Source organism: Panulirus ornatus, chromosome 34 (genome assembly GCF_036320965.1).
Source record: "Panulirus ornatus isolate Po-2019 chromosome 34, ASM3632096v1, whole genome shotgun sequence".
Taxonomy (NCBI): Eukaryota; Metazoa; Arthropoda; class Malacostraca; order Decapoda; family Palinuridae; genus Panulirus; species Panulirus ornatus.
The window spans coordinates 15,306,890-15,322,257 of record NC_092257.1 but is presented as its reverse complement, the minus strand read 5'-3'; the positions used below and the strand labels follow the sequence as shown (position 1 = coordinate 15,322,257).

General features: G+C 38.6%; 1 protein-coding gene across 10 annotated transcripts in view; it reads right to left on the bottom strand.

The window, feature by feature from the left end:
- Positions 1 to 1,203: 1,203 nt before the first annotated feature.
- Positions 1,204 to 15,368, bottom strand: part of sgg (glycogen synthase kinase 3 beta homolog shaggy) — a 78,528-nt gene continuing 64,363 nt past the window's right edge. For 8 of the 10 annotated variants that reach the window (XM_071682549.1, XM_071682544.1, XM_071682543.1 and 5 more), the window contains 2 exons: positions 11,366 to 11,552; positions 1,204 to 5,708 (listed from right to left, as the gene is read on the bottom strand). In XM_071682549.1, the coding sequence (XP_071538650.1) occupies positions 5,566 to 5,708; positions 11,366 to 11,552 (330 nt within the window). In that variant the 3' untranslated portion in view covers positions 1,204 to 5,565. Of the gene's footprint in view, positions 5,709 to 11,317; positions 11,553 to 15,368 lie in introns of all 10 variants that reach the window. The other 2 variants (XM_071682553.1, XM_071682552.1) reach the window with 2 other exon arrangements.

Here is a 15,368-nt window from a genome sequence, read left to right as displayed (position 1 = left end):
CTCAACCCTATTGAACCTAATAACCTTGCTCTTATTTGCATTTACTCTCAACTCTCTCCTTTTACACAATTTTCCAAACTTGGTCATCAACTTCTGCTGTTTCTTAAATGAATTAGCCGCTAGAGCTGCATCAGCAAACAACTGACTCACTTCCCAGGCCCTCTCATCCCTGCATACTCGATCCTATCTTCAAAACTCTTGCATTTACCTCCCTAATCACCCCGTCTATAAACAAATTAAACAACCATGGGGACATCACACTCCCCTGCTGCAAACCGACATGCACTGGGAACCAATCACTCTCCTCTCTTCCTACTTGTGCACATGCCCTACATCCTTGGTAAAAACTTTTCAATACTTCTAGCAACTTACTTCCCACAACATATAGTTAAAGCCTTCCACGAAGCATCTCTATCAACCCTATCATATGCCTTCTCCAGATCCAAAAATGCTACATACAAATCCATGTTTTTCTAAGTATTTTTCATGTTGTTCAAAGCAGACACCTGATCCACACATCCCAGATGCCTGTTCTCTTTGGGAACTCCTTCAAGTGGGGGTGGCCACAGTAAAAGAGTCTCTGTAACTGTTGACCTTCAGTGCTACTTCTTAGCCTTTACTGCCTCATTCTTAACAGGCCACTGACAAAGGGCAAACTCTCTCACAGTGTTAACAAAAGCTCCTTCCTAATGATCCTACTGGCTACTTATACCTAATGTGTCTACCTAATATTACCACCTACTACTGCCTAATGTTTCTACCCAAAGCAACTGTCTGGCCATCCTGAGTACTATTTCTATCTATTGCTCCTACCATTTGGCTAAAAGGCAGGGCCAGCACCTTGTGCTCACCACAGGAAAATCTGCAAGTTGTGAAGTACAAGTTGCGTGAATTAAGTATTAAGTGTTTTATTGTGACATGGAGAGATTGTATGTTTGTGGACAGAATACTAGCAGAGTGTAGGTGAGGCAGAAAAAAGATAGCTACAGCTACCTGGGTCAAAAGGAATACAATTTGACAACCAACCAAGTGCTGGCTCACCATACAGCCATTACTAACACTCCCAAAACCCAGGCGGTAGTACCAATAATATATCTCCCTAGACCATGGGTATCTACCAACTACTACCTAGATCTCTTAACTGAGTAGGCGTCCTTTTGGTTAGTGGGATAACCTTTGAAGGGTACTAAAAAATCATCCAGATGACAGTAATACAACTGCTCTTTATTAAAACAATTATACTATAAACTTAGTACATGTACTACATGTTGTCATTTAAAAGTACATCCATTAAGAAAAACATAAGAACAAGAACAGTTGCATCTACATTAATTTAAAAGCACACTTTAAGCATTAGAGTACATTTTTACATTAGGGTAATTACAAATATTATTGGCTAAGGTGTTGTGAACTCAGGATAGGATTCCCTCATCAAGAGTGGGCCGCGACACTGCTCAGCGAAGGGGCTCATGCTTATCCACATATTTCTTGATTTGGGTGAAAGCTAGAAGATGCATATGATTCCCACATGTGTGGACATTAACCTTTGATGATGCCCCATCCCCACCCCCCTCTACTTCCACTGTATAAGAGGATCCAGGTCAATTTTGCATCTGACCCTGGTCATCCCATTTAAGAGAAATTTCTTATTCCTTGCTACATTAAAACTGGCTGAGAGCTATGTTTTCTCTAACCTGGAATTACTTGATTAAAAGCTTAATATTATCTATTGGTACTAACATTCTCCAAGGATACAATTATGAGCTATCAAAACCAAAGTAAAACAGATGTTTATCCCAACCTCCTATCCTTTCCATAACAGAACAATAAATACAAGAACAATAGAAACTTGAGCAATGTTAATTCATACCATAAAGGATATCTTCAAGGCCCCCCCCAACTACAGAAGATAGTTTTACATATAATTTCCACCGTATTCCATTTTGCTCTGTGTTCCTTAGAGAAGTGTCGCGGCCATTTGTCACACCATTGACAGACAGTTGAGCACTCCACCTCAAATCTCAGGTCAATTGCTACGCCTATCACGTAAACAATAATAATTAACCATTAAGCCCTCTATTGTGGCAAAACTCATCTGTCAACTGGTAACAGCTCCTTATTGTAGTGCCTGGGTTGTCAGATCTGTTCTGCATTAAAAACAATAGCTCTTAATACACCAATTATCATGATCAAAATCCATCTTACTGCTCTTTGCTTTTTCTGTACATGAGGTATTATATGCTAAACTTACCCTGGTATCCTCATATTTTACAAAAGGGGAACTTGGGGTTATTAACAATTTCGTACTTTTATACATCCTTAGCACAACAAATTTAGACACCCAATAGAGTAAAACTTCAGTTTCATTCAGTAATCATGCCTTTTACGACAACCCACTGCACAGATACGCACACACACCTGATCTTTACATGTCCCCTCCCGGCAAAAGTTTCTATCTCTATCACTACATGTTGCAGTCTATATATATATATATTACTTCTGCACAAATTGTGTTTCATTCTATTGAGTGAACAAGCCACAAATCAAGGATGACAGAGATTTTCTTGCAGCAATACCCACAAACGCCCAGCACTGCATTTTTGTATACCGACTTATTCAGCAAAATGTCCTTCTGATGTGGGAACTTCAATAATGGCTCATTATTTTGCACTGTGAAATGGAATATGAAACCTAATTGAAAGTCCCATCTAAAACTCGCCAACACTGAACTTGTCCATTTTACTACAATATTTGAAAAGGAAATTATTTCGTGCCCTGGATGAGTAGCAGAATATACTTGGTGATGAGACATTCACCAACACCCCAATTACCGAGAACTTGTTTACCCAGATCATAGGATTTTTGTCATTATGTACAATTTATGCTTATTTTCATGAAATGAGAGTAAACAATATATAAATCTCAAAATCCTATGTTCTGCATGAACAAGAATGTAAAGAAGAATATTGGCATATGAATATTTATATTAGCCCATCCTGCTTCACTTCACTTGCCCTAGGCCCTAAATGATCTGTGTGAGTCTGGTGCACAACACCAATGCCTCAAGTGTTCACAAGCCTCAATTAATCTATTTTTCAACAATATGTGATTTTGATGTGAATCCTTTTTCTGTGAAATGTACAGATACCAAACATGAACACACAGTTCAAAACCCATATCATGATAAAAAATATGATTAAGCAGACCCAGGACAATCGAGGAACTGGTGGGCTTGATGCCCTTAAAACATGGATGTGAAGAGGTTTTCACAGAGTTATATGACTTAAAACAATTGAATCTATGATGAAGTAAACCTGATTGGGAGATGGACAGTCTCACTGGAGGAAGAGTAAAGCTTATAATCAAGCTTTAACTTTTGATTTGATTAAAATAAGGCTTTACTTCCTACTCTGCAATGTATAGAAATGATCCTCATTAAATATTTAAAGCTCAAACTGCTGATGCAGTCCATGTATTCAGTATGTCTTTTAAGACAAGAAGGATAATACCATTTTTAGGACTTGTCACAGCAGTACCAATCAATGAATTATAGTTATAAAACTATGATATCATCCATGCTATGAAAAAAATAGCAACCAGGCTGTTTACTTATTTTGTCTCCCACTACATCATATTAAAGGATAAACATGACATGAGCAAATGCTTTAAAAGAGTAATTACAAGCCTTGGACAGTAGTTCAATGAGGTTCAAGTAGTTCTTCCTAGGAGTGGATATCAAAAATGAACCTTATTGTAGTACGACCTTCTAAAGCTCCTAATCACTGATGGTATTGCTAGGCTTCTATGCAAGTGTCACTGGTTGGATGGTGTCGGACAAAACCATCAGGGGATGGGGGGGAGGTGGAGGGGGATGTTTACTGCAGTTCCATCACTTACACAACAGGGTTAATGAGAAAGAAAGAAAAAAGGACAATCATTATGATACACCTGACACCTCTCCACCAGCAATCGAACAATACAGAGGATCACACAAGAGTCACTGAACAGAAACATCCATTCAAATGCTCTGTGATGAACTACAAGGTGGCCAAGGGCCCTGGTCATCTGTAGAGACTACCTGAAGGACTGTCTATGTATAAATTGTACTTGTGATGGCAAAGTGAAAATGAACACTATATACAGAAGAGGAATTCCAACATTAAAATGCTGGACAAGCAGATGACTGCTTGTCCTTCCCACAAGTTCATGAGCCTATCAGCCTATTCAGAGGGACTGTACCATAATCCTCAATGTGGTGATTTCCATGCAAGCAACACAAGCATGTTGTCCAATCCTATTGCTCATCCTGCCATGACCTGTATGACCTAAACCACAATAATATTGGATCATGAGGAAGGATCCATACTATGATGGCTACAATCACAAAATCCATGCAAGCAATACAAGCATGTTGTCCAATCCTTTGCTTATCTTGCCATGACCTGTATGACCTAAACCATAATAATGCTGGATCATGAGGAAGGATCCACATCATGAAGGTTACAATCACATAATCCACGCAAGCAACACGAGCATGTTGTCCAATCCATATCCTGCCATGACCTGTATGACCTAAACCATAATAATGCTGGATCATGAGGAAGGATCCACACTATGATGGTTACAATCACAAAATATGGTGACGAGCACTAACTCGTCCTCTACTGGTGATGGGATAATGTGATGGTGTATGTGCTGTCTAGGGACCAGTGAAGCCCAGGCTGGCCTCCTAATATCAAATTTTTTTCTTGCAATTCCAGGGACACTGATGCTAAATGGGAAGCTGGTGTCCCCAGCAGAAGAGCAGGAACAAAGTGAGCCCAGGGCGGGCAAACAGATGTGATACTACAAGTAACATTGGCACTAACTCAGTGTGACACACCAACAACTCACAACTCATCACTAGCACTGGCTTGGGGTGAACTAGCTGCTGCAGGTGAGAAGGTAAGGGGACAGCAGGGGAGGTGGGAGGCAGCAGAATACCAAGAGGGAGCACATTGCTGTTGGTCAAACTATACACCTCGTCAGAGCATACAGACTCCCATGCAACAGTGGCCTACAAAACTTGGTGCAGACATGGACCTAACTATGATAGTCCAAGACAAATACAATGCATCCGAGGCTGGTTCCACTGCTGGGCGAGAGGTTGAGTGCTTGCACGACCCCGTGAGCGGTAGCTACCACGCATGCAGTGGGCTGGGCACCCAAGGGCTAGCCGTCAGCACCAAGCTGCTGCCTCAAGGTCGAGAACACCTGGGCCTGGCCACACTGGCACAACAGTGTATGCAATAACAAGCAAACGGTGTGGCTGCTGGGTGCCTCAAGCCTGGGGAGTCATTCACTAGTAATGTTCAATATATTTACACTTTACACATCATGAGGGCTGCATAATAAACAGCCAGGCTGCAGCTTGAGGTACAGCTATCCGCCCAAGAAGTCAGGCCTCCACAGCCCCTTCAGCCAGACCTCCTTCTGCACTGGAGCAGTCAACATCAAGGCACAAAGGGGCTGGGAGGCACATGGGGAGGCTGCAGGGGTGGCTGGAAGAGCAGACCACCTCCAAACTCAGTTATCATTGATGGCAGCAGCTGCAGCACCCTCTGAAGAGTCTACAGCAGATGAACCACCACCAGCACTGCTGTTGGCCACTTCACCACGGTAATGTGGAGGAATCAATTTGCTGTTCAACTCCGGCTGGATCTTGATTTCTGAAATATTCATATTTCCATTAATACAAAAGAAAAAAATAATTTAACAATGATTATGAATATTTCTGTAACAGATTTATCTTTGCAATCAACAAAGAAGTTAATTGAAACCCTCAATCTTTTCACAAATTTCTTCATAAAATGCAAGCTGTTTGTACAGTATGCTTCATAATGTCTTAAATCACATCATCAGAAATATATCAAACCTTTCAGCCACTGTTACTCATTCATTAACACATGCTAATACAAAACATATGAAGACAAATATGTGCTACTTTGCTTTGGTTCATTATAATCAGTTTTGAACTAAACTGTCAACACGAAACACTGTCACAAATGGAGAAAACTAAAACACAATGCAATCCATGAAATATGTAATTGGTGTTTCTTGCTACATAGCAAGATCACTTCTTACATATCAGCAGTTTGTTATACACTAAACATATAAAAAACATCCTAAATCAACAGTTTGTTGTACACTAAACAGGAAAAAGAAATCCTTTAAAAGAAAAAATTCTGTAAAACAGTACTTTCCCGAGCACCTTGAAAGAACCCTTTAAAAGAAGAATAAGTGGCAAGTATGCATGTCCCAAGTGAAAATGTCAATGATGAAAAGATGCATGAAGTATAAGAATCAGCAGGTAAAACAGCTTCTAAAGCAGGGAGGAAAAGGCAAGTGGTAAATATAAATACTATCAGCAGGCATCTACATATACACAATTGATATACAGAAGATCTGGAGGAAGAGGAGTACCTGGGAGTGTACAATGGATGCAGATGGAACCCTGGGGGTTGGGGAGAGAGTTGTGGGGTGGGTCAGGGGGCTGTGGGTCTTAGATGCATTGAAGGTTGCATGGAAGGAAGGCCCTCAGTGCTTTAGAACAGATGAAGGTACGTGTTGAAAAAAGAATGACTGAGGGCAGACAATATGGGTAGTGAAGCATGTCAATCATGTAAGGAATGACATGTAAGAAAGATTTACGGTAAGAAGTGCATTCTGACTGAGAGACCTGACGAGGGCATGCTAAACAGATTCAGACAGTAGAATTGTGCAAAGAAAGACTGAGTAGAACATGTCAGAAATGAAGGGAGGTAGGGGAAACCAAGACAAAGATGGAGGGCTGGAATAAAAACAACTGGGATATTGGAGCCCAAATATTCACAGAGCAAGAGGTGTGCTAGGGACAAATTTCTGAAGTGATGAGGTATATCGAGGATGACATGCTGTAAATGGGATGAATAAGAGAATACATAATGGTCAAGGTAACTCAGGGGGTATTATTTAAGTTTATGAAGGGGATTTATCAAATGATAGTAATATGAAAGTATAAAGAAGAATAACTAGCTATTTTGGAGAAGTTAAATAGGTGCAGAAGATAGGTTTTTGAGAAAGTTTAAAAGGCTGTTTGCAGCAACAAATGAAGCTTGTAAGTGGTGAAGAATACCTTCAAGAAATTATGGTATGAGATATAAGCAATGATGCTACAGTACCTTATGTCAGGAGAGTGCAGAACAGGTATACAGGAGAGGAAGACATTAAAATGGAGGCTGTGAGATGAACAGAAATGCAAAATAATACATAGAAAAGCAGAGAAAATATATTAAATGGTGAGCACGAAGAGAGGCAAAGCTGCTGCTGATTGAATCTGGAAAGTGTGTTCAACAGTCTTTGGCTGCATACCTGACCACTGGATGAAGATTGAGTTTGTTCCACAGATTACAACTAAAGGGAGTAAATATCATTTTAAGAATTAAACGGGAATGTCCTGTTGGTATAAGTGACAGTTCTTGGAAGGATTGATTAAGCTAAAAGGAAATGTTAGCCCTTTGCACATAAAAAAGATGAAGATTCAGAAAGGAAAATATGAGTGCAGACATGATTTTCAAACTAAGCATGTAGTAGAGAACATTCTAAAAAGAGATGAAAGTTTATGAAGCATATACATCTAAATTAGCATATGGTAAAATCAGAAAGAAAGGCCTATGGGCAGTTCTGACTCTACTAACCTTTAAGAATTACATATTTCTTTTAATTCTTAGTAACAGATGTTCTTTTGCAAGGGTTCTTATAGGTAATCTTGGGAGACAGAGAATATATACTTCCATTTTGCACTGGAAACATGTTAAGAATATGTATATCTGATAGAAGTGAGAAGATACAAGCACTTGAGCCACATCATGTAAACAGAAGTACTGAAACCTTTCAATTTATGCATCTTTAATTTACACCATTTTTGGAACAATGCACAAAGTCCATTTACACCGTTTTCTTTCATTTACGTGGGCTTCAGTTTGGAATAACGCAATCACTCTCTATATTTCCTGAGGATGACCCAAACACAGAACAGAGTTCAAAGATGACTCAAAACATCCTAGCCGACATGAGGTACTATTAAAGAAATCTACCAAGAAAAGACAATGAAGGCCAAACAGACAACTCCAGATTCTGCTGAAGGAAAAGGAAACATGTAAAGAAGACCAGCCTTTAACATGGTAAGACATTTCAATGAAGAAAAAATCTCCAAGGAAAGTTAGAAGTGTAATTACAGAAATAGAAAATCATATCACGGATAACTTATACTTTTTCTGAATACCTATCATTTTACATTCTCTATTAAAGTGTAAATGACATTTTTATGTATGAAGGGGTAAGCATACCTGGTTGCCCAAGGTAAATGAGGAATGTACAGATAGCAGTCAGCCTATAATAAATATTCATAATAATCAATCTGTGATGCTGTATTTGTTCTTATATTATTTTTCATGCTGTTCTTATATGACTCCTCTGTAATTTTTCTATAAACCAAATATGAAATCTTGTTCCAACATCACCATTACAAACTGGTATGTACTACCACTAGAATGTAATTTTTGTTTCATATATGCTCACCATTTCCCACTTCACATTATTCCTTTTTACAATTTTCTTTATAGATTATTACAACACAAATAATCGCCTCATATTGTTTCTCTTCTACACTTCAATACTCTCATACACCACAGTATATCATATCATAAACCACTAATTAGTTACTGATGTTAATTATATATTTTTCATACATGCCCATCATTTCCAGCATGAGTGAGGTAGCATAAAAAACAGATGACACAGCCTTGGAGGGAAAACCTCAGTCTATCTAATTATTACCTATAATTCCTTTCTCATTAAAATGAGTTGAATCAAGTGCATCCAAGCACTATTTGTGTGAATCAGATTCCTAAACCGGAGCCTCTAAACCCTGCCTTGCAAGATGGCCAAGGGCCAGAATGCCAAAGTCCCTGAGTGTAACTTGCTACCCTGAGACCTTCCTCCTTCTTGATACAAAGTTTGACACCTGTGCCACATATTATATTAAGTTTATGAATGTGGTTTCCCTCCTCCTGGCTGAAGCCCAGCAGTTGAACCAATCTTGTCTGTTTTGTGAATGTGCATCCCTTATTCATTACTGGAATCTACCAAGCTTAAAAGAATTTCATAAATTTAAGAATGTATCTACTCTGATTTAGCCTGCTCTGTTTATTTCACATTTTCAATTTTATATGTTTGCCATTTCCCACATAGTAAGGTAGAAAAAGCAACAGATGAAGAATGGCCTCACGTGCTCCATTGTTGTCAAGTACAATGCAGTGAAAACATGATCTCCTACCTACAGCCAAGCCCTACCGACCTTTCCAAGGTTTCCCCAGACTGCTTCACATTTTTTTTTTTTTTTTTTTTTTTGTCACTGTCTCCCACGTTTGCGAGGTAGCGCAAGGAAACAGACGAAAGACATGGCCCAACCCACCCCTATACACATGTATATACATACGTCCACACACGCAAATATACATACCTACACAGCTTTCCATGGTGCACCCCAGACGCCTCACATGCCCCGATCCAATCCTCTGACAGCACGTCAACCCCGGTATACCACATCGATCCAATTCACTCTATTCCTTGCCCTCCTTTCACCCTCCTGCATGTTCAGGCCCCGATCACACAAAATCTTTTTCACTCCATCTTTCCACCTCCAATTAGGTCTCCCACTTCTCCTCGTTCCCTCAACCTCCGACACATATATCCTCTTGGTCAATCTTTCCTCACTCATTCTCTCCATGTGCCCAAACCATTTCAAAACATCCTCTTCTGCTCTCAACCATGCTCTTTTTATTTCCATACATCTCTCTTACCCTTACGTTACTTACTCGATCAAACCACCTCACATCACACATTGTCCTCAAACATCTCATTTCCAGCACATCCATCCTCCTACGCACAACTCTATCCACAGCCCACGCCTCGCAACCATACAACATTGTTGGAACCACTATTCCTTCAAACATACCCATTTTTGCTTTCCGAGATAATGTTCTCGACTTCCACACATTCTTCAAGGCTCCCAGGATTTTCGCCCCCTCCCCCACCCTATGATCCACTTCCGCTTCCATGGTTCCATCTGCTGCCAGATCCACTCCCAGATATCTAAAACACTTTACTTCCTCCAGTTTTGCTCCATTCAAACTTACCTCCCAATTGACTTGACCCTCAACCCTACTGTACCTAATAACCTTGCTCTTATTCACATTTACTCTTAACTTTCTTCTTTCATACACTTTACCAAACTCAGTCACCAGCTTCTGCAGTTTCTCACATGAATCAGCCACCAGCGCTGTATCATCAGCGAACAACAACTGACTCACTTCCCAAGCTCTCTCATCTTCAACAGACTTCATACTTGCCCCTCTTTCCAAAACTCTTGCATTTACCTCCCTAACAACCCCATCCATAAACAAATTAAACAACCATGGAGACATCACACACCCCTGCCGCAAACCTAAATTCACTGCTTCACATAGCCTAGCTTAACCCAGTAACAGATGAAAGTGTATAATTTCGAAAGTAATTTTCTCAAACCACTCAGGATGTATGCTCTTAATATACCCCATGTAAATGCGACTGGATTTTGAGATATGAGCAACAGAAATAATAATTTCAGAAGTATGCATCTTTCAGTCCTTAATAGAGCCCTTATTTATAAAACCCACAGTACATCATACTATTGATAATAATTAATTACTCTAATCTGCCTGCTGTCAGCAGCAGCAAAATCAAATTAGTCTTCACACACCGCTTTATCCACATATCTACTTATATATCCATACACAATGATTGTATATGTCAATGCAATTTTTTACAATAGATCTGTTTATTCCTGAGCAGGAATCTTCTCTCATCCACCAAGTACTTCACACTATGCCTTACTGTCTTCTGACAATGATGGGACTTGAGTTACTGCATGGAAATTAGAATAATGGACAGATGGATTAACTGCAAAATAGGTAAGTACAAAATGTTATCCATAATACAATTGCAATGGCATAATAAACTACTAAATTCAATATATTATATTCTACTGTTAATAACAGAGTAGAATTAAACGTACTTACTACAAAAAGTCAGTCAATCTAACCATTACCATTACAATAAATACCTTTTATACCCATCACCAAATGCTGAAATGCACTTACTATCACCCACTTCATCTGCAGGGCAGTCTATTTTACATAAACAGACACCTTCTGTATCGCCACAAAATCATGCTACAATCACAAAATAAACTTAGTACCATATATGGGAGGTAGCATAAGCAGTTAAGTGGGTTTGTGTTGGTTACCCTGTTCAGTGAAGTTGTAGAGGGGTGGCAGTTCCCGATTGTTTGGTAGTCTGGTGTTGGGGTCCCTGAGTTCGTCAAAGAACTTGTGTGCACAGGCTTGAAGTGGCGTGATACGTGCTGAGGGTGTGTACTCTAAGAGCCGGGACACAAGGTTAATAGCATCCTCAGGCGTGCGCTGACGGAACACCTTAAAAAAGAAAAAGGAATGTTATAAATCTGCACAAAACAACAATGCAATCGATAAACAAAAACAAAAGAATGACTGCATATATAATGCCCTAAATATGAGATATGATAGAAAAGACAACCAAATATTTGATTTAAAAATTATATAATCAATCAAAAACTTAAATAATAAAATGTAATATCTTGGAGGGACAAGTGGAAGTGGGTAAGCTGGAGGAAACTAGATATATATAAGGGTAAAAGTATGCAAAGAAATGGAGAAAGAAGAGGGAATCTAGGATGACAAAAACAGTAAATGAATAAGAATGGGTAAAAATGGATAATTATTTATTAATAGTACAAGGAAGCAAGTCTACTAGGGAACTAAGTGCCCTAAAAACTTGCTAATCTGAAAAATTAAGGTAGAATACCCAGTTATGCAAAATTAATTCCCACACTAGGTGCATGGCTGCATGGCATTAATCCATCCCACTGAAATACAACTGGAGTTAAAGATAATAGACTGCTTGGAATAATGACTGTCGGAAGATACATACGAGAAGGGACATGATGCATACATCACAGGTAAAAGACTTTAAGAAAGAAAGGATGGGAGACAGGAAAACATGTGAAAGCAAGGAAAAAAATACACTACATGAAGCAGATAAGAGTACCTCCCTACAAACAAATATCTACTACAAGATTTTGTCATGACTGAAGGCAAGCACGTAGCACTCACAAAATAGAGAGGGAGAGAAAGAGAATCTGCCTTCTGCAAGTATCTATAACATTATTTTGACCCGTGCAAAATGCTTGCCATCTAACTTGCTCAGGTCAAAATACTAATGGTTTCTGTAGAGATCCACATCATGTAGTTGTTACTCCTACATTCATTTAGAACTTTAATTTGGCATGTCTTATTTTCTTTCAAAGGTTACAGTGCTCTACTTATATCTCTATTCTTATTGGCAGAAAGTTAAAGTCTCTCCACCTTGGCAAGCTCACAAATATTTTTGTGCACTGCCTTCCTGGTATGTTCCCTGAAGTACTATCAGAAGTGATTTAATCAGCCTGTTTCTTCCAGAAAGTGTTGTTTTTTAACTCCAGTATATTTATTTCCTTTGAACTCCATGCATGGTGTGTTTTTTAAGTCCAGTACGTTTTCCTTGAACTCCAAGCATAAATTATGTATCAATCTCTTCTCTCAGGAATCCAATTCTTCCTATCTTCGTGATAATTTACATGGTATTTTCCCTTAATTTTACAAGTAAAGCACTTCTAAATGCTATTCAGCCTATCTGTCATCCATAAACAGGCATGTTACTAAACATGTACCTCACCACCACACTCCATTACTGCATCCCATTTCCTTAGTTTTGCTTTTGCTTATTAGCATGCAACATACAGCTTCTTAACTGTAGATATTCTTCCTTAGTCGTTTTCACCAAAAAATTCTGATCTACACACCCTGTACCTTTCCTAAACTCCTTGTTCCTTACTTATTTTGCATACTGTCACTTTCATCACTCTAATAGTCAACCCTTGCATACACTTTTCCTGGTATACTTAACTATTACCCTGAAATTGTTATACATATCCTTAGAGCCTTTTCCTTTGAATGAAATTAAAATAATACCTTTCACCCATGTTCAGTCTTCCACATCTATTCACCATCCTCCCACACCAATATACACACCAATATAAAGAAAAGTATACTAAATTTTGGGACACTTCCACTGATACAGAATAACATACACATATTTTGTAAGGAAAAAGGATTTCATTTTCAAAAACAGAGATCAACCTGGTAGGGACTGCAACTGTTTATGATTAACAGTCTTTACAAAAAGTGAAATGGCTAAATTTACACTGGAGGTAGTAATACTGGGGGACACGTGTACTGTATACAAATCGTGGCATCCTTCTCGTTTCCAAGCTGACTACCAGCAGGTAAAATATGAAGTGAAACATATTTTGCCAGTTGGTATGACACAAACCAAATAGAATTTTGACATCATTATAAATGCATGAGTACAAAATTACCTTAAAACATCCTAACATACTCTATCATTAACAGAAAAGATTTAGATTAAAGGTATAAAACAAATGAATATCCTCTTCTCCCATCTGTCACTATTACGAGTCCTTATTTGATCCAGTACCTTACTTCTCAACTGCTGCAAGCACCATAAGCTGCAAATCAAATCACCATAAAGTGGGACAATTGTAAGAGCACAGGAGATTTGATCAAACATTTAACATGAAAATGATGAATGACAAAAAGTTTGAAAAAGTGTGTAGGCTTAATGGACCTAGAAAATAGGAATATTATCAAAATGGACTGTAAAAGGCATTAAAAGCAGGATTAGGAATGATTGTATGACCTAAACAGTGATTATGAGTGTAAGCTTATTATGACTGCAGTTACAGAATACCATGTAGCAGATTTAGTATGATTACTTTTATAGAGTACTAAATTACTGTATGATTACCCTTCACCGAAAAAGACAACCCGTATTCCTGCATAATGTCATTTCTACTTTTTACAATTTAGACAAGACTTAAAACAAAAGATGGAAAATTTAGCACAGCACCAAATGCTCATAAGTTTCTGAAAGGTATAGTATCCTCTATTTGGTTGAAGCAACTCAAAATCAAAAGTCCAAAACAGCAAATACAACCTATGCTCATAGGCAGGTACTCAAAAGCCAGGGTGACTAACATAGGCAGCTATGAATGCTGCTTCTTCCAAAAGTGAAAGGGATCACATGCAAAGTAAATGTTTACATTTTCTGTTCCTTATAAAAAATAAGCATTCTTACTATGGTTCAATAAAAAAATCAATTCTCCTCAAAGGTTTTTGAATAGGTAGCAATTTCAAAATCAATCCGAGATAAATCATTAAATAGTTATGATTTCCTCCATACCCTCAAAATAATTGCTTAAAATAAAATTCAATGTCAGGACAGAAGGATGGAGGGGAAAAATGCTTTGGGTGACTGGGTCCTGAACATGCAGCAGAGTTCAAGGCATGCATGAGACAAGAGCAAATTGGAGTGATATGGTATACAGGGGGTAATTTGCTGCCAATGTGCTCAACCAAGGCATGTGAAGCAATCCCAGGGAATCATGAAAAGGTCTGTGAGGGCTATATGTGGATGGGGACTCTGATTTTGGTGCATAATGTATATGACAACTAAAGAGTGAATATCAGCAAATGAGGCAGTTCTTCATCTGCTGGTACTGCCTAATTACAGCAAGAAATGGCAAACAAGTATAAAAAAAGAAGAAACTTAAATATATGAATGCTGATAATGTCCTACAATACCAAAATGAAATCAATTATAGATGACTACAACTTCCCCAACTCTGGTTGAAAATATATAGATATATAAAAAGATGATGTGAGAAGGGAAGTATTCCTAATGAAAAGTTACCTAACAGAGGAGCCAGTGAATGGTTAGAGGGTTAACATGAAGCAAGACCTGGGTTTGCTGTATCCCTATGACTTTAATATTTGCTGGCATTCTGTCCACAAACACACAATCTCTCCTCATCATACATAACACTTGACAACACTGAAGTTACAAAACTCATTCTTTGTAAATCCAGATTTTCCTGCAGTGAGCGCTATGTGCTAGCCCTGCCTTTTAGCAAAATGGTTGGAGCAACTGATAGAAGCAGTAGGTAGGAACATTAGACAGCATGAGGTAGAAACATGTTGAGTCAGTGGGTAGGAACAGTAGGTGGAAGAAATAAGCTGAAGAAATAGGTTTGAACATCAGGCAGCAACATTATGAAGGCACATCTGGTAAAAGTAGTCAGAAGGAACATAAGG